We start from the raw sequence: 23,349 nt of genomic DNA on the forward strand, positions 1-23,349 counted from the left end.
ACACTAGTTCTCAGTATCAGGGGCCCCGAGTGGCCGAGTGGTCTAAAGCGCTCTCCATTACAGATCACTGCCATCTCAGCTCTGTCTGCGTGGGATCGAGTTTCGGATTCGGCCAATGTGGGTATGTGAGAAAGCTTGCCAGTAGCTTCTCAAGGGTCGGTGGTTCTTTCCGGGGTTTTCCCACGTTCTTCCTCCACCATTAATACTGGCCGCCATGCATAGCCTATCGTGTGCTGAAAAATGGCGTTAAACCCTACAACAACAACAACAAAAAACGTTCTCAGTATCACTTAGTACTAATTCTACACTAGTTCTCTATCACTTAGTACTAATTGTACTCTAGTTCTCTGTATCACTGAATACTAATTGTACACTAGTTCTCTGTACCACTTAGAACTAATTCAACACTAGTTCTCTGTATCACTGAATACTAATTGTACACTAATTCTCAATAACTTTGTACTAATTTTACACTGATTCAAGGTATCACATTGTGTTAATTCTACACTAGTTGTCTGTATCACTTGGTACTAATAGTATACTAATTATGTTATCACTTTAGTACTAATTCTACACTAGCTTTCCATATCACTTAGTACTAATTGTACTCTAATTTGAACTATCACTTAGTACTAATTGTTCACTGATTCTTTGCATCACTTAGTATTAATTGTCCACTAGTTGTTTATATCACCGATTATTAATTGAACACTAGTTCTCTGTATCACCATGTACTAATTGTACAATAATTCTCTGTATCACTTAGTGCTAATTCTACACTAATTCTCTGCATCACTTGGTACTAATTGTACACTAATTCTCTTTTTTACATAGTACTAATTGTACCCTGATTATACTGGTCTACAGTTTTTTTTGAAGTTGTCTACTTAAGAGATGAATTGTGCTGTTTATTATGGATTTTGATGTGCTGAATTAAAAATACGACAATCAAAACAACTGATTGGCTACTGTTTCCAAGATATTTTAATTTTTAGATTTTACGTCTGTGTATATTGTGTTGATAGAGTTTTAATCATAATCTGGCTTCCATGTGAAAATTTTATTTGCTGCAATTAAGTGTGTCATAGTACTAAGTACTTAGTAGTTCAGTAGAATCACACATTTTTAAACTAATGTCATTAATTTCCTTGGTTGGCCATGGGCATCTCTGCACTTATTAGTAACTGTACACTGATTCTTTGTATCACTTAGCACTACTTGTACACTAATTGTCAGTATCACTTAGCACTAATTGTACACTAGTTCTCATTTTCTCTTAGTACTGATTGTACACTGATTCCCTGTATCACATAGTACTGATTGTACACTGATTTTATTTCACATAGTACTGACTGTACACTAATTCTCTGTATCAATTATTACTTATTGGATACAGATCCTTTGTTTCACTTAGTAGTGATTATATACTAATTCTCAGTATCAGTACGAACTGAAATATGTAACTGCCTGTTGAAATTGAAACTGCTTGTTTCTTTGAAGTAGTTTGTGATTTCTCCACGCTTGAATCTGAAATATGTGCCATATAAGGTGAACAGGCCCTTGATGAGTAATCCTTGATGAGTAATCCTTTGAGATTGGAACATTATGTTCATTTTCATCTGCAGTACTTGTCCTGGGATCTGGCATAGATTTATCATTAGTAACTTCTTTTAAAGAAAAGGTGAACTTATCAATTAATAGCTGTACTATGACTACAGGTTCTTCAACACAAACGGGATGAAGTAGAAAGTGTCTGTTTGGATTAGTGTTTATGAAACAGAAAGAGGAGTGCTTTAATTTATAATGTATTTATTTTGAATCAAATATCAAACCTTTGCAATCTATCAAATAGATAAGCCGACTCTCCTGGTGCTATGTTGTTGCTCACAACCACTGATCAAATTCAGCACAGATAGGGGACTATAACTGTATAAAAAGAATCAGTTGACTTCTTACATACTTTGACTTGCACACAGCTACATTTCAAGATATTAAACCTGTTTTATAGTTTGTACACAAATACTAACAGCCTCGTCTTTTTCCGGTACAGACGCAAATGTTGCCATTAAAAACTGGCATATACTGGTGTAACAGAACCTGTGTACACAATTTTTTTGTATCAGTTAGTACTAATTGTACACAGATTCTCTCTATCATCTAGAATTAATTACACACTAATTATATGTATCTCTTAGTACTAATTGTACACTGATACTCAGTATCACTTAGTACTAATTGTACAGCGATTCTCTGTATCACTTAGTACTAAATGTACATTGATCATCTGTATCATTTAATTCCATTTTTATACAAATTGTACTCTGCACAAATTGTATTCCAATTCTTAGTATCACTTAGTACTAATTATACACTAGTCCTCTGTGTCACTTAGTACTAATTATACACTAGTCCTCTGTGTCACTTTGTACTAATTATACACTAGTCCTCTGTGTCACTTTGTACTAATTATACACTAGTCCTCTGTGTCACTTTGTACTAATTATACACTAGTCCTCTGTGTCACTTTGTACTAATTATACACTAGTCCTCTGTGTCACTTTGTACTAATTATACACTAGTCCTCTGTGTCACTTAGTACTAATTATACACTAGTCCTCTGTGTCACTTTGTACTAATTATACACTAGTCCTCTGTGTCACTTTGTACTAATTATACACTAGTCCTCTGTGTCACTTAGTACTAATTATACACTAGTCCTCTGTGTCACTTAGTACTATTTGTACACTAATTCTCACTAGATCTTAGTACTAATTCAGTGTTTTATCTACCCATGTGTCATTCATCAAATCCGCAGATGTTTCCGATTTGACGCACAAAACTCGTCGCCAGTACATAAATTGATGCACCCCAATATTATGTTTTGCCTATTAACAAAAAAACAAATGTTGGGTCTAAAAATCATTGCCAGTACATAAATTGAAGCACCTCAATATTATGTTTTTAACACAAAATTAAGGTTTGGCCTGACTACTTTAATGGCTATATTACAATTCTTCCAATCAGGGAAAACATGCGCACATCAGTTTCTTACAATAATGTTATAATACATAGGGATAAAATTGAATGTGGAGCCTGAAGCTGACCTTATGTGACCTGTAACTGTCACATCATTTGTAGCAACAGGATGTTAGAACTGTATAATCACCCCACCCAAGAATGAGGCAGAAAATAAATGCATGATTATAAAGTGATTCTCACAAGAAACTATTATTTTATGCGCACCTTTGTCATGCAATGAAGCAACAATTTCCGTTCACTCAGTTGTATGCCTTGCATTGTACCAAGATCTGTCAGCGTTCAAATGAAAATGGCATCCAAGGCAAAAATATTAAAATCGATCCGAAACAAATGAAACCATCTTTTGGACCGCGTTCATGGCTGATGATGATAATTTTTTTGTTATTGAACTAGTGCAGCCTTCATCATCAAAAGATGAGGTAACGGTTACTCGTAAGGTGAAATGTAATTTGTGCAGCAGTTGTTGAAAACACAGCGGCTATGTTTTCAAAAAGAAGTTAAGTCCAGTGAAGAATATGACGGTGAAGACGCCTTTATGTTTTGCCATATATGTACAGAGGCTAAAAATAAACTCCATGACCAAATGTGCAAAAAACAATAACTTTCAGAACAGTACACTGGCAAGGCATGTTGGCTTGCCAAAACACAAACTGCTGATTGAATGTCCACAACATCAGGCAGATTTGAATTCAGGTTTACAAAAATATTCTTTCAAGCAAGACATAGCAAAGTGCTACTTAAGTGTGTACATTGGTTGAGTGTAGAAGACATCTCTTTTTAAATACAAATCTCTTCTTAATTTAATACATGATTTAAGAAGAAATTGTTGCTATTGGCATTTTTAGAATTCTGCCAGTCAATATGACTCGTCTACTACCTATTCATTGTTACTGGAGAGCCAATCAAACGTTGTTGAGGATAGTCTTATACCTGACCTTCAAAATTCATCAGTTGTGACAGCAATGGCACATGAAAGCACCGACATAGCCAACAATAAACGTCTTGTCATATATGCTTAGATTATTTCTGATGACATGAAACCATCAGGAAGATTTTTAACAAATATAGAATGTTCAGATGCTTCTGGCAGGGGAATTGCCTCATTGGCTTTAGTCTCTAATATTTTTGTTGCGTATTTAAACAATGTAATTATTTTTTAAAAACTACTGAAAACTGATCATCGGCTTGAATAAGGCTCATAGGTTTGGATTTTGACTCACAGTTTTTTGCCTTGATGAGTCAAATGACTTACATGAGCTACCTGTAGATAAAACTGCTAATTATACACTGTACTAATTGTACACTAATTATCAGTATCAGTTAGTACTAATACACTAATTCTTTGGATTTTCTGATTATACACAAGTTCTTACTATCAGTTTGTATGAATTCACTAATTCTCTGTATCTCTTAGTACTCATTGTACACTAATTTTCAGTTATCAATAAGTAGTCATTGTACGTCTTTGAATTAATCATACACTAGTTCTCAGTATCACTTTGTACTCATTTTACAATAGTTCTCCACATCACTTAGTACAAAATCTACACTATTCCTCCGTATCACTTAGTACTAGATCTACACTATTTCTCTAGCACTTAGTACTAAATCTACACTATTTCTTGGTATCACTTAGTACTAAATCTACACTATTTCTCTGTATCACTTAGAATTGATTGTAAACTAGTCCTCTGTATCACTTAGTACTGATGGTACACTAATTTTAAGTACTTACTGTAGAGTAGTTCTATCACTTAGTACTTATTGCACACTAATTCTATGTATCAACTGGTAAAAATTGTTCACTGATTCTCTGTAACACTTAGTACTAATTGCAAACAAGTTCTGTGTCACTGAGTACTAATGGTACACTTGTCTGTATCACTTACTACTAATTATTCTCTAATTCTCTGTATCACTTAATACTTAATTTTACTCAAATTCTCTGTGTCACTTTGTACTAATTGTACACTAATTCTCAGTATCACTGACCGCTCCGGTAGCTTAGTGATCAGAGCGTCCGCCTCAGATTCGGGAGATCGCGGGTTCGAACCCCGGCTGAGTCATATAAAAGACTTATAAAAATGGTACTAACAGCTGCCTCGCTTGGCGCTCAGCATTAAGAGGTTAGTGTTAGGACTGGTCTGCCTGGTGTCAGTATAATGTGACTGGGTGGGACATCATGCTACATGTCTGCGACATCGTGCCACAGTGCTAGACATCACACTGCAGACATCGTAGCAATATGACTGATAAATGTATATATGTATATACTGGGTGGGACATCATGCTAAATGCTACATGTATGCGGCATGATGCCCCAGTGCTAGACATCACTATAAACTGCCACACTGCAGACATCATAGCGATATTACTGAAAAATTGTTAAAGCTACATTAAAATTCCAAATCACTCACACACACATGCTCATTATCACTTAGTACTAATTGTTCATTCATTCTCTGCAACACTTAATACTGATTGTGAACAAGTACTCTGTATCACTGTGCTATTTTTCTGTACAACTGAGTATTGACTGTACACAAATTTTCATCATCACTTGGTACTTAATTACACACTAATTCTTAGTATTGCTCAGTACTAATTATATACTCATTCGTTGTATGACATATCACTAATTGTACACTGACCACTCAAGTGATTAGAGCGTCCACCTCGGATGCTGGAGTTCACGGTTTTAACCCTGGGTGAACCATACCAAAGACTTATAAAAATGGTACTAACAGCTGCCTCACTTGGCGCTCAGCATTAAGAGGTTAGTGTTAGGACTGGTCGACCTGGTGTCAGGATAATGTGACTGTGTGGGACATCAGCTATAGTACTAGTCACATGGGTCATGTATGCGCATTTACTCATTTTAAATTAAATATAAATTGTTCTTTTACAATTTGAAAACTAATTTTCTTTTACCAAAGTCTATTCAGTCCTGATCATTGAACACCTTAACTATCACCAAGAAACTTCCAGATGAAAATTATCTATCACTATGGACTTCTACAATGGTGGCCAAGTACTAAATTTGGGTCAAAAAAAGAGTGCGTTGAGTGTAATCATCACAGTCAAGGGTAGTATGAATTTGTTTATCAATATGCGTAGCTTTCACTGTGACATCACAGTGCGCAACATTCACTCCGGATTGTACTGGATCCCACCTTTAAGTTCATTTTGTCCAAAAATGTATACGTACTTTAACATTGATTTTGCCATAAGCACCTATCGGGGCATCTAAATAATGACCTTCAAAAGGATGTATACGAATCCAAATGAAGTGAATACTTGCCACTTAAGGGTATGTAGCATCGAATTCTAAAAAATGACACCCATTACTGAAATAGTGTTGAATGCCTACATGACTTGTCACTGTGTGACTTGTACTTTAAATGTCTGTGGCATGACACCCCAGTGCTAGACATCACTGTAAACTGCCATAGTGCAGACATCATAATGATATGACTGAAAAATTGTTAAAGCTACATTAAAAATCCAAATCACACACACACACACACGCTAATTTTACACTAATTCTTTATATCACTTAGTACTAATTGTACACTAATTCTCTGTATCACTTAGTACTAATTGTACACTGATTCTCTGTATCACTTAGTACTAATTGTACACTAATTCTGTGTCATTTAATACTAACTGTACACTAATTCTAATTATCAATGAGTACCTATTGTGCATGAATTCTCTCATGGAGTACTAATTGTACACTGATTCTCTGTATCACTTAGTACTAATTGTACACTGATTCTCTGCGACCGCTCCAGTGGCCTAGTGGTTAGAATGTCCACCTCAGATGTGGGAGGTCACAGGTTCAAACCCTGGCCGAATCATACAAAGACTTATAAAAATGGTACTAACAGCTGCCTCACTTGGCACTCAGCATTAAGAGGTTAGTGTTAGGACTGTTTGGTCTGGTGTCAGGATAATGTGACTGGGTGGGTCATGATGCTACATGTCTGCAGCATGAGGCCCCAATGCTAGACATCACTATGAACTGCCATACTGCAGAAATATTAGCAACATGACTGAAAATATACTAAAGCTACATGAAAAATCCAACTCACACACACACACACACACTAATTCTCTGTATCAATTTTTTGTTGCTAATTGTACACTATTTCGCTGTATCACTTAATTCTAATTGTACACTAGTTCTGTGTGCCACCTAGTACTAATTGTACTCTAATTCTCAGTATCACTTAGTAGTAATTGTTTACTAATTACACATTAATCTTCATTATCACTTTGTACTAATTATACTAATTCTCAGGATCACTGAGTACTAATTGTTCACTGAATCTCCCTATCATTTTTAGTACTAATTGTAAATTAATTCTTTGTATCACTTAGTACAAATTGTATACTGATCCTCAGTATCACTTAGTACTAATTGTACACTGATTAGTACTAATTGGATACTGATTCTGTGTATCACTTAGTCTTAATTGTACACGAATTCTCAGTGTCACTTAGTTCTGATTGTTAAATGATTCTCTGAATCACTGAGTTCACTATATCACTAATTCTTTGTATCACTGTGTAATAATTGTACACTAATTATTTGTACTGCAGGTGTTAGAAGACATGTTATGTACTCTGCCTTCTGAAAGAATAAAACCAGTTTCATGTACACTTCAGCATGCTCAGTACAGTAACAGATATCATGTAATACTCATTGTACACCAACTCTTGGTATTGCAGGTGTCAGAAGACATCTGATGTATTGTATCTTCTTAAGGAAGAGCTTGCCTCATGGAAACTGCTGCATGCTTTGTATAGGGATAAGATGGAGATGGGTCTGGAGCACAACACATCAGCAGACATAGAGGAATTAATGGTGGTGGATGAGACGGTAAGTTTTAGTGCATAATTCAGTAGTGTTTTGTATGATGTTTATTGGGTTTATTTTCAGTTGGGATATGGGGCAGGGGAGACAGGATTTTGTAGTTATAGTGTACACAGAGAAACAGTTGGAATATGAGGGTAGACTTTAAAGGGGTTAACCAACACCAGTACCATGAATATTAGCAGGTATTATCTCTCCTCTTTGAAATATCACATTAGGAAATGATTTTGTTGGATTTGAGGATTTATTGTTGTCACAAATTTCGTTTTTATCAGTCGTTTGTGGGCAGAAAATGTGATTAATGTAATCCCATACTAGGATTTATTTTCCGACATTGTTTTCTAAACAACAGTAATACTGTTTAAATTGATGTCATGAGGATTGTCATGGTATAACTGATTTCCACCATTCAAACATAAAATCATAGATTTTACTTCATAGAATTTCAAAAGATTAGATCATGCATACATGTTAAAACGTATACTGTAGTATAATATAGCAGTTGATTGTTCAGTTGGGCAGCACAGAGTGTACATATGCTGTTATACCTCAGACCCATACTTTCAATAAGAATTGAAAACAAACTTTTTTTGCTTTGACTTCTTGAAAGACATTTTGTCTGGATAAATGACCATCAAGATAAATCATCTGTGAGATAAAAATTGTATCCAGATTAAACAATTATCAACAAAAATCATAGGATAAATAATCATCAGAATCAATAATCATCAGGATAATCATAAATAAGATGAATAATAATGGGAACAATAACTATCAGGATGAATTCATCATTTCTCCTGAAGATACATTCCCCGATGACATTAACATTTAGGGATAAAAGCCTGCCAAATCCAGCCCTACTAAAAAGATGAAAATACCTGAACATGTTTACTTAAAGATCTTCCCTGCTTTGCAAACATCCTTGTTGTTAGTTCAACTTAAAATATGGAGATCCCTAGTGGTGACTAGGGGAGGTAATGGGCAGGAGTTATTGATCTTTGTTTATATAATTTAGTCAGAAAAGACAAATTTTCATCTTTTTAGTAGGTCTTGGGAGATAGCTGGTTCATATTCCTAATTTTAATGTCATTGGGTAAATATTTTTGGAGTAATATAATTTACCTAAAAAGTTTGCTTTCTACACTTGAATGACTTTTGTTGTTGTAGCTCTACATTACACCCTCTATTTCACGGATGCAATTTGACCTATACTCTTGAAATTTAGTACATGGATGCATCAAAATGAAAGTAACTCAGCCATTCCAAAACTAGGTCCTTGTGACCCATATTTTGGTAATATTGGTTTTAGAACAAATAGCTTATGGAAAGGCCTGTTTTCCATCCTTTCACATAGTCAGAGTCAATTCCTTATCAAAAAGTTGGAATTTGCCGACACCAAATGGGGTAGCTGCTTACTAGCCGGCCTAGCAAACTTTAACAAACTTTGATTTATTTTCTCAGATATTGCGAGTAGAGCATTTGTTATATCTTTAATCCACTGACAGACTAACCTGAACAATAGCGTCGATGAAATTTGACCTGGAACTCGCCATTTGCATTCCGAGTCACATGACTACACAACTCTCATGACCTATATGTCAATGACATCAGAGTTCAGATAATCGCACCATCAATGCTGTAGTTACATCTCGTCTGTCAATGGACTAAAGATATAATGAATGCTATATTCACTATTTTTTAGAAAATAAGTCATATTCCTATCGATTTCATGCAGGTATATCTCGATGAACAGTCGTTTTAGTTTGCTAGACCGGCAATAGAAAGAAGAAGCATGCTTACAAAACATGGTGTCCCGAATTGTTGAGAGAGACCCTGACACAAAAAGTTTAGATAAAGGTTTTATAAAACGTATGGAATTGGGAATGGTTAGAGTGAAAAGTTGACAGAAATTTCTTGTTTAGTTTATAAGAAAACTGAATGCTAGAGGACTGGCATTTTGTGGCCTCTGCAAGAAAGACCTGAATTACAGTAATTGCAGTTGGAAGAGTTTTGGAACAGCACCTACAAAAGAAGCTGCATATGGAATAATTGAAGCTCAGAAGGCATATGGAAAAAGTGCAGTTAATTACCATAAGAAGAAAGATTTCTTGCATGAGAGAACAGATGTAGCCCTCTGTCAGAATATGCACACTGCATGCTGCCAGCTTGAAAGGAAAAAGGCTCTCATTGAGAAGGAAAAAGAACAATTGCACTTTGAGCCAAAAACGTCAGTGGTGACAAAAAGGAAGGCTAAAGAAATCTTTGCCAAAGCCGCAAAAAGAGCTTGACTGGCATATCAACAGGTTGTGTCCATTGGAGAAAAAGACAAGTGAATGTATGGGATTATTTGTATATAGTTGATTTACTTGGGTGTTTATTTTACAGATTTGTTATGAAAAGAGAGAAGTATAATATATTTGCTGCAAAAATTGAGAAATTATTGTGACTTAATTATGATGTGAACAGTGACATGCACTTGAAAAAAACTTAAGCATCAATAGTATTGGAGAACAAATTCATGTGTGACAATAAATACTGAAATTATTAAGTCAAGTTGAACATTTTTGATAAGTTTATTAGTTTTTCAGATGATTATTTTGGTTTATTTTATGATCATAAGTTGCACCAGGAGCAGTTTTTTATGTGTAAGATGCGTTTTTTGCTGGGGCCTTTGGCCTCCTGGACCCCCAGATCTCAGGTGCTGCCCCTTGAGACCCTGTTGGGGGAGGATCCCCAAACCCCCTTAAAAAAATATTCAGCTTTTTCTATGTAAGACCAAAATCATATCTGCATAAACTATTTGGAGGATTACCATAAACTTTAAACCCTCATTCATTCAGTGTTTCCCTTTACCCTCATTTGCACTTCAGGGACTCCCAAATTTTTAATTTGACCCCCAGTTTTGATACCAAAGTTTGTTTTTTACTCAGTCTGACCCCCAGTTTTGACACCAGGGAGATTTTTTTACTCTCAGTCTTGTACCCCTAGGGGATACTCTGCTCATTCATCCCAAGGTACAGTTTATCATAAATAAAAATGGTGCTGCTTAGACAACCAGTATCCACCACAGCCATGTAATTGCTACTGCGCCTGAATGGATAGTCTTATCAACACTAAAAAGACTTCTTGTGATGTCTAGTTGGTCCTGAATGGATAGTCTTATCAACACAAAAAGGACTTCTTGTGATGTCTAGTTGGTCCTGAATGGATAATCTTATCAACACTAAAAAGACTTCTTGTGATGTCTAGTTGGTCCTGAATGGATAGTCTTATCAACACTAAAAGGACATCTTGTGATGTCTAGTTGGTCCCGAATGGATAATCTTATCAACACTAAAAAGACTTCTTGTGATGTCTAGCTGGTCCTGAATGGATAGTCTTATCAACACTAAAAGGACATCTTGTGATGTCTAGTTGGTCCTGAATGGATCGTCTTATCAACACACTTAAAAGACTTCTTGTGATGTCTAGTTGGTCCTGAATGGATAGTCTTATCAATACACTTAAAAGACTTCTTGTGATGTCTAGTTGGTCCTGAATGGATAGTCTTATCAACACTAAAAGGACATCTTGTGATGTCTAGTTGGTCCTGAATGGATAGTCTTATCAACACTAAAAGGACATCTTGTGATGTCTAGTTGGTCCTGAGTGGATAGTCTTATCAACACTAAAAAGACTTCTTGTGATGTCTAGTTGGTCCTGAATGGATAATCTTATCTACACTAAAAAGACTTCTTGTGATGTCTAGTTGGTCCTGAATGGAAAGTCTTATCAACACAAAAAGGACTTCTTGTGATGTCTAGTTGGTCCTGAATGGATAATCTTATCAACACTAAAAAGACTTCTTGTGATGTCTAGTTGGTCCTGAATGGATAGTCTTATCAACACTAAAAGGACATCTTGTGATGTCTAGTTGGTCCCGAATGGATAATCTTATCAACACTAAAAAGACTTCTTGTGATGTCTAGTTGGTCCTGAATGGATAGTCTTATCAACACTAAAAGGACATCTTGTGATGTCTAGTTGGTCCTGAATGGATAGTCTTATCAACACACTTAAAAGACTTCTTGTGATGTCTAGTTGGTCCTGAATGGATAATCTTATCAACACTAAAAAGACTTCTTGTGATGTCTAGTTGGTCCTGAATGGATAGTCTTATCAACACTAAAAGGACTTCTTGTGATGTCTAGTTGGTCCTGAATGGATAGTCTTATCAACACTAAAAGGACATCTTGTGATGTCTAGTTGGTCCTGAGTGGATAGTCTTATCAACACTAAAAAGACTTCTTGTGATGTCTAGTTGGTCCTGAATGGATAATCTTATCTACACTAAAAAGACTTCTTGTGATGTCTAGTTGGTCCTGAATGGATAGTCTTATCAACACTAAAAGGACATCTTGTGATGTCTAGTTGGTCCTGAGTGGATAGTCTTATCAACACTAAAAAGACTTCTTGTGATGTCTAGTTGGTCCTGAATGGATAGTCTTATCAACACTAAAAGGACATCTTGTGATGTCTAGTTGGTCCTGAATGGATAGTCTTATCAACACTAAAAGGACATCTTGTGATGTCTAGTTGGTCCTGAGTGGATAGTCTTATCAACACTAAAAAGACTTCTTGTGATGTCTAGTTGGTCCTGAATGGATAATTTTATCTACACTAAAAAGACTTCTTGTGATGTCTAGTTGGTCCTGAATGGATAGTCTTATCAACACAAAAAGGACTTCTTGTGATGTCTAGTTGGTCCTGAATGGATAGTCTTATCAGCACTAAAACATCTTCTTGTGATGTCAAGTTGGTCCTGAATGGATAGTCTTATCAACACTAAAAAGACTTCTTGTGATATCTAGTTGGTCCTGAATGGATAGTCTTATCAACACTAAAAGGACATTTTGTGATGTCTGGTTGGTCCTGAATGGATAGTCTTATCAACACACTAAAAAGACTTCTTGTGATGTCTAGTTGTTCCTGAATGAAAATGGTGCAGAAGGGAAGTCTAGTATGGGCACCATCACAGTCATCTTGTAAATCTTGTTATTGCTTCTCCAGAACTGAAACTCACTTACTCTCCGGAAGACTTTTTATGATGATTAGTTTAGTTGGTCCTAATTGTAAATGTTGCCTATTTGATATCTAATATGACCACCACAATGGTCATCTTGAAAATCATGTTACTGCTACTCCATCTGAATGGATGATTTTTGCGAGAAGAAGTCTTACAGTGTTGAGGTTATCTTAAACAAATATTGTTTTGATCAGACATCCCATTTGGAAAATCTTTTCACTAACTTTCCTTGATGAAAAGTGATATCAGCATTGATTTTCCATGAGAAGACTTGTGATATCTAGTTGGTGCTGAATGAAATGGTGCCAGTCTGACCTCAAATATGCTCACCAGTGCAATCGTCTTGAAAATCTTTTAGCTATTCCTTCGAAATTTAAAGTCATATTAAAATGTGGTTTTCACCAGAAGACTTTATTTGGTGTCTAGTTTATTCTAAATGAAAATTATGCTCTTTCACATCTAACTTGCCAACCATGGTGGTCATCTTCAAAAAAGTTTATGTTACTAATTGATGGTCATATTGACATAGGGTTTTCACCAAAGGACTTCATATTTTAGTTTGTCTTAAGTACTCTAATGGTGACCTGCAAACATCCAGTATGGCTGCCACAATGAACATAATGAAAATTCTGTCACTAATTTTTTTGAGAAGATGGTTATATTGGCATAGGATTTTCAGAAAAGTTTCATAATGATGTCTAGTTTGTCCTAAATGAAAATGGTGCCAATCGTATCTAATATGGTTGCCACAGCAGCTATTATGAAAATCTTATCACCAAAGGATGTCCTAGATAGTTTCAGCCCTCAGCTGTTAAAAGGAAGAAATTATCTCTTCTTGAATTCATGGAAATTCTTTTTGGATGGTATAGTGTCAGTAACTTCCCGAGACTCTTGTTTCCCATTGGAGTGACTTTTGCATTTTGAGCTCTGTTCATTACGCCCTCTTTATCTTAAACCCTGATTCACCTACAGTCTTGAAATTGCAATGTGAATATAAAAATAGGTTATTGTGACCTAATGTTATTGCTTGGGTGACTATATTCATATCACTTGAGTATCTTTGATCCTATTTTACCAACACTCATAAATACCATTGATATATTGCTGCATTTCAAGCACAGTAATTCAACTATACCAAAAGTTGATAACTGTTACTGGGAATGAATGCAGCTGCTCTATGGATTCCATGTCCATAACAGCTGAATTTGTATTTTGGCAGAGCTCAGCGATCACGAATTTCCTTGAAATCCTCATAGTTTAGCCACAGATATTACAGCTACTATATCACGTAGACCCGACCATGATGCACATGGTGAGTATCAATGATGATGACATTTTCATCCACATTGGATCAGATATGATGACTGGAATACACAAGTGAGTCACCTGTAATGGAATGCGGTAGAAATTACTGCAATTTTCTGCCCAGTGAGTAAAAAAAATGCCAAGTATTAGATACCGATGTTGAGATTATTATAGATGACATGTTGTACCAGGTCATATCATAAGGCAGGCAAAGCTGGTGGCCAGAAATGCCAAAATATCAGTTTGTTTTTCGAAGTCTGGAGCAAGAGAAGATAGAGTGGCTTACGTAGAGACATTGTTGTTATAATTTTTGATTGCTAATGCTTCTTGTTGTAGCAATATCCTGGTAATTTATAGCAGTCTGTTTTGCTTTTGTTTTAACTGACAATAACATTTAAAAAGAGTTCTTTCCTGAAAACAATCCCAGTAATCAAAAAACTTGAGTTTCCACTACTGAAAGCAATTCCAGATTACCGAAAACTAGTTGTCACTAATGAAAAGTTGCCAGAGGGGTTGGCATGTACATGCATATTACTGTGCTTGTGTTAGAATTTTGTTGTTGTGTGAACACCTTTTTTTTTTCCTTCAGAGGAAGTACTACAGCGATAAGATCATCATAGATGAATTATTCAAAAGAGATTACATCATACGTCAGGGGCAGGTAAGTAAGTCATACGTTCATGAATATTGTGCACAGTCTGTAGCATGCAGGATTGGTTGTAACCCATATTATATAAGATTAAAATTGTTACAAACTGGATGGATATTTCATCATAAATTGTTGTGCCCCATTATTCAAATGGCAGTTTCTGTTACTATACATGCAGAGTGGAATAATGGGTTCTTAAAATTCATTATACCTTTTATATATCCAGACCTTTTGGGCATAAATAAATATCGTGTATGATAAATTATGAATTAAAAATAAATTAATTTTTCCTGTTGTAACCGCTTAACATTTGCATCTTACAGTGTAGAACTTTAAATGTAAACATCTTTTTTCCTCCACCAATGCATTGGCGAAGATACAGTCCATGATTTTTCATTTAGAGGGTATTTTGGGAGTATTAATGAATTGAAAATGATATGAAATGGTCATAATCTTCTGCGAGCTTCTTTGACAGAACAAAATCATTCTTTGACGAAAGTTTTGAAATTTTAACTTGCTTGATTTGCTCTTATTAGTCAACAAATATTTATTTTATAATGAGCATTACTATTGGTGTAGTATAAGATAAGTACAATGTTTCCTCCATGCTTTGTATAGGGAGACAAAATTGACTTTTCTTAGAATCACTCCATGCATTATATAGGGAGACAAATTTGAATTTTTTTAGAATCGGTCCATGCATTGTTAAGGGAGACAAATTTGACTTTTTTTAGAATCGGTCCATGCATTGTATAGGGAGACAAAATTGACTTTTTTAGAATTGGTCCATGTATTGTATAGGGAGACAAAATTGACTTTTTTAGAATTGGTTCATGCATTGTATAGGGAGACAAAAAAGATTTATATACTTTTTTTAGAATCTGTCCATGCATTGTATAGGGAGACAAATTGACTTTTTTAAGAATCACTCCATGCATTGTATAGGGAGACAAAATTTACTTTTTTTAAGAATCGGTCCATGCTTTACATAGGAAGGCCAAATTTACTTTTTAGAACCACTCCATGCTTTGTAAGGGAGACAACATTTTTTTAGAATCACTCCATGCGTTGTATGGGGAGACAAAATTGACTGTTTTTTAAAATCATTCCATGCAAGGTATTGAGAAACAAGATGAATTTATTTTACAAACATTCCATCCATTGTATAGGGAGACAAGATGTATTTATTTTGCAAACACTCTATGCTTTGTATAGGGTGACAAAATGCATTTATTTTAGAATCACTCCATGCATGGTGTAGGGAGACAAGATACATTTATTTACAAACACTGCATGCATTGTGTAGAGAGACAAGATGCATTTATTTTATAATCACTCCATGCATGGTCTCCCTGCATTTATTTTGCGAACACTGCATGTATTGTATAGGGAGACAAGACTTTACAAATACTCCATGCATGGTATAGGGAGGCAAGATGCATTTATTTCACAAACACTCCATGAATGGTATAGGGGGACAAGATGCTGTTACGAGTCTATGCTTTTAAAATAAGTGACAGAAAAGAGTGAAAGACAACAAGCTTTGTAAAATTTAACAAATAATTTATTTCCCTAGACTACAAGGTAAAAACAGTAAGAATAAAGAACTTAACAGTAATCCAAGAGTTAAAACACAAGTTCTATGAATGAAAAGTTCTAAGTGAATCACAGTTCAAATCCTGATGAAAATTCAAGATGGAAGGCAGTGAGATATGCAGTAGTCAGCATTGTACTGATGTGTCAACAGTCTCTTGTTGAATCACAGAAAATATTATTCCAGTTTTTGAATTCTATAAAAAAATTATGGTAAATATCTTTGTCCAAGAATTAACAGAGCAATGTAGTATTTCCAGGAAAACAATCACTTGAAATTTAATAATTTGAAGAAAATAAAAATTCAGCCACAATCTGGATACAACATAAAACAACTTGACTTCTCAAATGTTAAGGCATGAATGATAGAATTCTTATCATAACATCAGTTACAAGACCAACTAAAGCGCAAAACAGATTCCCGGATGGGGGTCAAGAGTTCATACTTCTGGAAAAAAATAGAAGCTTGTTTACGAATTAACATGTGCCTCACTTCACATAGTCCAGGTATAGCCATGGCTCAACTAAATGATTCCTACCCTGAGAAAGAATTAAAAAAAACATTAAAAAAAGTTGTTACCAAAACTGTCACTGATTTTAAGGTCAGCAATTAGATGCAATGTTTCATTTATTAGGAATTTACATCAGTGAAATAAATAATAAAATAATCAATCACGTCAAACAGAACTGAACTTAATTCTGAAAAAAATCAAGTCCAGTAAACAATATTACATTACAATAACCTGTCGTGGAATAAAAAATATTTAAATCTAACAGACAAACAATTTAAATATACATAGCAATTCATTTATTTTACAAGCGTTCGATGCATGGTATAGGGAGACAAGATGCATTTATTTTAGAATCATTCCATGCATTGTATAGGGGGACAAAATGCCTTGTATAGGGGGACAAGATACATTTTTTTAGAATCATTCCATGCATTGTATAGGGTGACAAAATGCCTTGTGTAGGGAGACAAAATTCATTTATTTTAGAATCACTCTATGCATGGCATAGGGAGACAAAATGCATTTATCTTACAAACACTCCATACAAGGTATTTTGAAACAAGATGCATTTATTTTACAAACACTCCATGCATTGTAAAGGTGACAAAATGCATTTATTTTACAAACACTTCATGCATTGCTTAGGGAGAGAGGAGTCATTTATTTTGGAATCGCTGCATGCATGGTATTGAGAAACAAGATGCATTTATTTTACAAACACTTCATGCATTGTATAGGGAGACAAAATGCATTTATTTTACAAACACTCCATGCGTTGTATAGGGAGATGATTTATTTATTCAGGGTTGCATCTATGACGTGCAATCTTGCAATTCCCCCCAAATATAAGATTTCTCGCAAGATTTTTAATCCTATGCAGGCTAAATCACACAGAAAATAACACTTGTGCGGATTTTTTCATGCAGAAGGAGTTATTTTATTTATATTTATTTTTGCTGTAAAATTCCCAGTTGTCACTCTGCAAATATGTTGTACTTGTATAGTTGTAAATATGTCACGTATTTCTGTGTGTCATTTGCTCAGTTATGATTGGTTAATAGTTAACGTTTAATGGTGGATATCGTTTTTCTTTTTTAGTCGATCTAGATTATTGGTACCTGTTTCTGTCATGAAATTCTTTCCTGTCTAGACAGGTCACATTTCAGTGACACTCTAACAGGTTTTCGTGTGTTCAGTTAGCATCAGTGGCAATGGTTATGCCATACCAAATTGCTGACTGTGAGAGAGGATTCAGCAATCAAAATCGAACTAAAACTGCAGGAGAAGCTGTCTAGAAGAAAGGATTCTCAGTAGACTCATGATTTCAATTGAAGGACCTCCTCTGAGAGATTTCAACTTTAACAAGGCATTGGTAGAGTGGAGGATGAGGAAGGACAGGAGGCTATTTAGGAAATAGTGATCATATTTGCAGGATAATGCAGTCACAATTACAGTCTCTCTGGATGCAGATGTATATATGTTTCAGTTAAGAGTTAATTGTTATAAAATTATTTTTTGTCATCCATGAAAGGAAAACGTGCTCTTCTGATCTTTCTTAGTATGGATTTGTAACCAATCTGAATTGAGCATGTGACAGCAAGAAGTACATGACACTGTTTTTTAAGATTGGCCAGAGGAGTGACACTATTTGCAGTCTTTGGTTTGATTCTTTAATGGTTAGTGTGTAGATAGAACATTGTTATTAGAAAATATAAGACCTTGATTTCAGTTTTAAGTGTGTAGATAGAATATTGTTATTAGAAAACATAAGACTTTGATTTCAGTTTTAAGTGTTATACTATAATATACAGAAGACATGATATGCATTTAATGCACTTATTATACTTGCTATTGCTCTTTTTGAATACATTGAGGTTTTTTTACACCATACTAGAAGGCCACCCATTATGGATACATTGCAGCCCCCTCCCCTTTTTTTCAGATTCAGTGAAGGCAAGTACCCACATTTACCAAATCCTAGAGGCAACATTGTTAATTTTACAAAACACTCTATGCATGGTATAGGGAGACAGGATGAATTTATTTTACAAACACTCCATACATTGTATAGGAAGACAAGATGCATTTATTTTACAAACACTCCATGTGTTGTATAGGGAGACAAGATGCATTTATTTTACAAACACTCCTTGCATTGTATAGGGAGACAGGATGAATTTATTTTACAAACACTCCTTGCATTGTATAGGGAGACAAGATGCATTTATTTTAGAATCACTTGCAAGTATAAAAATAAATATATAAGTTACTGAATGGTGAATTTTTTTAATGGTATTGTGCTCTTAACACCATGCAGATAAAAGTGCATTTATATATTTCCGTATAAATGTAGTAAGCTATACATGATAGCCATTGCTTTTCACATGAATTAGCTGAATGCAGATGTTCAAGAACTGGAAACTGAGAATTAGTTAAATATATTTGTTAGAAACACAGGTTATTCCTTTGTCAGAGAGACACACACATCACCACCAAAACAATTTCACCATATATATAAAAAGATATTTAAAACTGACTTGTTTCCTGTGTTGGATCACCTTCCTAATTGTCTGAGGCCCCATTGTGAGATGGAGTTAAGAGATCAACTTCCCATTTGACTGAGGCTCCACTGTGAAATGAAGTTAAGGGATTGATTTTTCATTTGACAGAGACTCTAGTGTGTAATGGAATTAAAGGATCAACTTCCCAATTGACTGAAACTCTGTTTTGAAATGGAGTTATGGGACCAGCTTTCTGACTGAATCTCCAGTGTGAAAGGGAGTTAAGGGACCAACTTCCCAATTGACAGTGTCTCTAGTGTGAAATAAAGCTAAGGGTTCAATTTCCCAATTGACAGTGTCTCTAGTGTGAAATGAAGTTAAGGGTTCAATTTCCCAATTGACAGAGACTCACGAAGAAATCATGAGAGACAGAGTTATGAACCAGAGTATGATCAGAAGAGATCATAACAAACGAGAGAAAGAGATGAACCAAAGAGATAATAACAGAGAGAGAGAGAGATATGCATCAGAATAAATTCAGAAGAGCTCACAGTGAAAGAATTTTTAGAGAGAGAGAGAGAGATATGAAAAGATAGTTCAAATTTTAAAAAATACAGATGGGAAGATAAACGTCATTTTATAAGATAATACTTCAGGACAGCTCCAAGGCTTTCTACTTATTATTTTTTACAGAGGATCACATTACATCCTGAGGGCACATTTATTATAGTACACAAGAATCTGATTTTAAAAAATCATCCTAGTACAGGGTGTGAACCAAAATTAACCTCTTATCACCCATCCTAGTACAGGGTGTGAACTAAAATTATCCTCTTATCACCCATCTTAGTACAGGGTGTGAACCAAAATTAACCTCTTATCACCCATCTCAGTACAGCGTCTGAACTAAATATGACCCATCTATGTAAAAAATTAGGAATGTCATCGTTTAAATTTCATTCTTTCTTGAGATATTCCAAGGGCTGACAAATCCACTTGGCCAGTCAGTAAACTACTAAACAATTTTACTTGCCCAGAATAAACTTTTTAGCCTTAGCTATCTATTAAAGCAATATTAAAGTTGATAATCACCTAAATCTGATTGTGTTTTCTGTCTGCATGAGTTTGAGTCTCTGGCTTGACGAGTATGGGTATGTGAGAAGGCATGCTAGTAGCTTTCTGAGGGTTGGTGGTTCTTTCCAGGCTTCTCCTTCCACCATTTATGCTGGCTGCCATTTACAGCCTATCTTGTGCTGAAATATGGTGTTACACCCAATAACAAAAACAACCTGTATGTTCTCTCTCAGGTAAACATGTATTAGTATTAAAGAGGGAGAGCAAAGTGCTTGTGTGAGCTTAATAAAAAAAAATCGAAAACAAACATCTGGTCGAAAGAATGGACTTTTTAGGAATGTTCTTTCCGTAAGAGAAACATTGGGTGAATGATTGGAAATAATTCACCTGACTGTTGGAAATCTTTCTCTAGCCATTTTAAGTTAAGTGAGTGAGTTTTCAATCCATGTATACCATGTTGTTTATCTTCATAATAGTGAAAAGCTAAGGTGTGTGTGCGTGTGTGTGTGTGTGTCCCACATACATATCATAGCATCTGAGCAAATTCAGAAGAATGTTAAACATGTCTATAAACAACAATCAATGAACTTGAGTGAAATGTCTATAATGGACAGTCAAAGGACTTAAGTGAAATATGTATGTAATGGACAGTCAAAGGACTTAAGTGAAATATGTCTATAATGGACAGTCAAAGGACTTCAGTGAAATATGTCTATAATGGACAGTCAAAGGACTTCAGTGAAATATGTCTATAATGGACAGTCAAAGGACTTCAGTGAAATATGTCTATAATGGACAGTCAAAGGACTTCAGTGAAATATGTCTATAATGGACAGTCAAAGGACTTCAGTGAAATATGTCTATAATGGACAGTCAAAGGACTTCAGTGAAATATGTCTATAATGGACAGTCAAAGGACTTCAGTGAAATATGTCTATAATGGACAGTCAAAGGACTTCAGTGAAATATGTCTATAATGGACAGTCAAAGGACTTCAGTGAAATATGTCTATAATGGACAGTCAAAGGACTTCAGTGAAATATGTCTATAATGGACAGTCAAAGGACTTAAGTGAAATATGTATATAATGGACAGTCAAAGGACTTCAGTGAAACATGTCTATAAAGGACTTTCAAAGGACTTCAATGAAATATGTCTATAAAGTACAGTCAAAGGACTTCAGTGAAATATGTCTATAAAGGAAAATCAAGTGCAGCGTTTATACATTACAATCAAGGGACTACATAATTGTTTTTATGAACAGGTGTCCTTTATGTATGGAATAAACAAAAATAAAATAGGGTTCATAATTATTGTCCATCATGAGATAGTGTCCATTGTGTGAGGTGTCTGTTAAAATAAGTTTCACCAGATTAATATATTTTATTTTACCTTGTAGATTGTTGTTGACTGGTTGGAGCACTGTGCCAGGGAAGATTTTGACAACATTGCTGAAAATATCAAATTTTTCTCTGATAGAGCTGTGGGTTGGTAAGCAATCATAGCAGAATATATTTGAAACTTGTTCTTAAGTTGCAGAATATTTCTAATCAAAGAAAATATGCATTTTCATGTGTGACAAAAGTAATATCCAAGTCCTTAACAAAAGGCTGCCTCACTAGAAGCTCAGCCTGGTGACAGGATAATGTGACTGGGTGGGACATCATGCTACATGTCTGCGGCATGATGCCCCAGTGCTAGGCATCACTATAAACTGCCACACTGCAGACATCATAGTGATATGACTGAAAAAATTGTTAAAGCTATGTTAAAAATCCAAATTTCACACACACACACACCTTACCAAAAGTAACTGGTTTGCAATTTAAATAACTAACTATGTAGTACATATCATTCTTCAGACATCTTTATTGTATGATCAAAGTGGAGAAAAAGGCTTTGGTTAGAATGACTACTGATAAACAATGTATTGAAAGATCCTACACAGATTTTAAAGTTCAAACAAATTTCAAGATTTAAATGCTTTTATAACTGAGGACAAAATTCTCAAAGATTTGATCCCATTATTGATAAATTTGCAATGTAAAACTGAGTTTTCTGGCAATAATGTTGTTTCAAGGAGACCTAAAACAAAAACAGAAAAAAGTAACAGCAGCTACATCATAACATGAGTGCAATTTCGTTTAGTTTTGTCGCCTGTATCTACAATGAGCACAAGACAGAATCTGTGTATGTACCATAGTCTACAATGAGCACAAGACAGAATCTGTGTATGTATCATAGTCTACAATGAACACAAGACAGAATCTGTGTGTATCATAGCCTACAATGAGCACAAGACAGAATCTGTGGGTGTATCATAGTCTACAATGAGCACAAGACAGAAAATGTGTATCATAGTCTACAATGAGCACAAGACAGAATCTGTTATGTATCATAGTCTACACTGAGCACAAGACAGAATCTGTGTGTATCATAGTCTACAATGAGCACAAGACAGAATCTGTATGTATCATAGTCTACAATGAGCACAAGACAGAATCTTTGTGTATCATAGTCTACAATGAGCACAAGACAGAATCTGTGTGTGTATCATAGTCTACAATGAGCATAAGACAGAATCAATGTATATCATAGTCTACAATGAGCACAAGACAGAATCTGTGTTATTTATCATAGTCTACAATGAGCACAAGACAGAATCTGTGTGTATCATAGTCTACAATGAGCATAAGACAGAATCTGTGTGTATCATAGTCTACAATGAGCAC

The 23,349-nt window shown here is 35.1% G+C and overlaps 1 protein-coding gene across 1 annotated transcript in view; it reads left to right on the forward strand.

The window, feature by feature from the left end:
- Positions 1-23,349, forward strand: part of LOC149795618 (nuclear pore complex protein Nup107-like) — a 110,600-nt gene that overhangs the window by 31,770 nt on the left and 55,481 nt on the right. The window contains exons 9-11 of the mRNA XM_089965447.1: positions 7,774-7,924; positions 14,878-14,949; positions 22,017-22,108. Coding sequence (XP_089821573.1) covers positions 7,774-7,924; positions 14,878-14,949; positions 22,017-22,108 — 315 coding nt within the window. The remainder of the gene's footprint in view (positions 1-7,773; positions 7,925-14,877; positions 14,950-22,016; positions 22,109-23,349) is intronic.

This window comes from Sinohyriopsis cumingii, chromosome 7 (assembly GCF_028554795.1).
Source record: "Sinohyriopsis cumingii isolate HCF-2022 chromosome 7, ASM2855479v2, whole genome shotgun sequence".
Taxonomy (NCBI): domain Eukaryota; kingdom Metazoa; phylum Mollusca; class Bivalvia; order Unionida; family Unionidae; genus Sinohyriopsis; species Sinohyriopsis cumingii.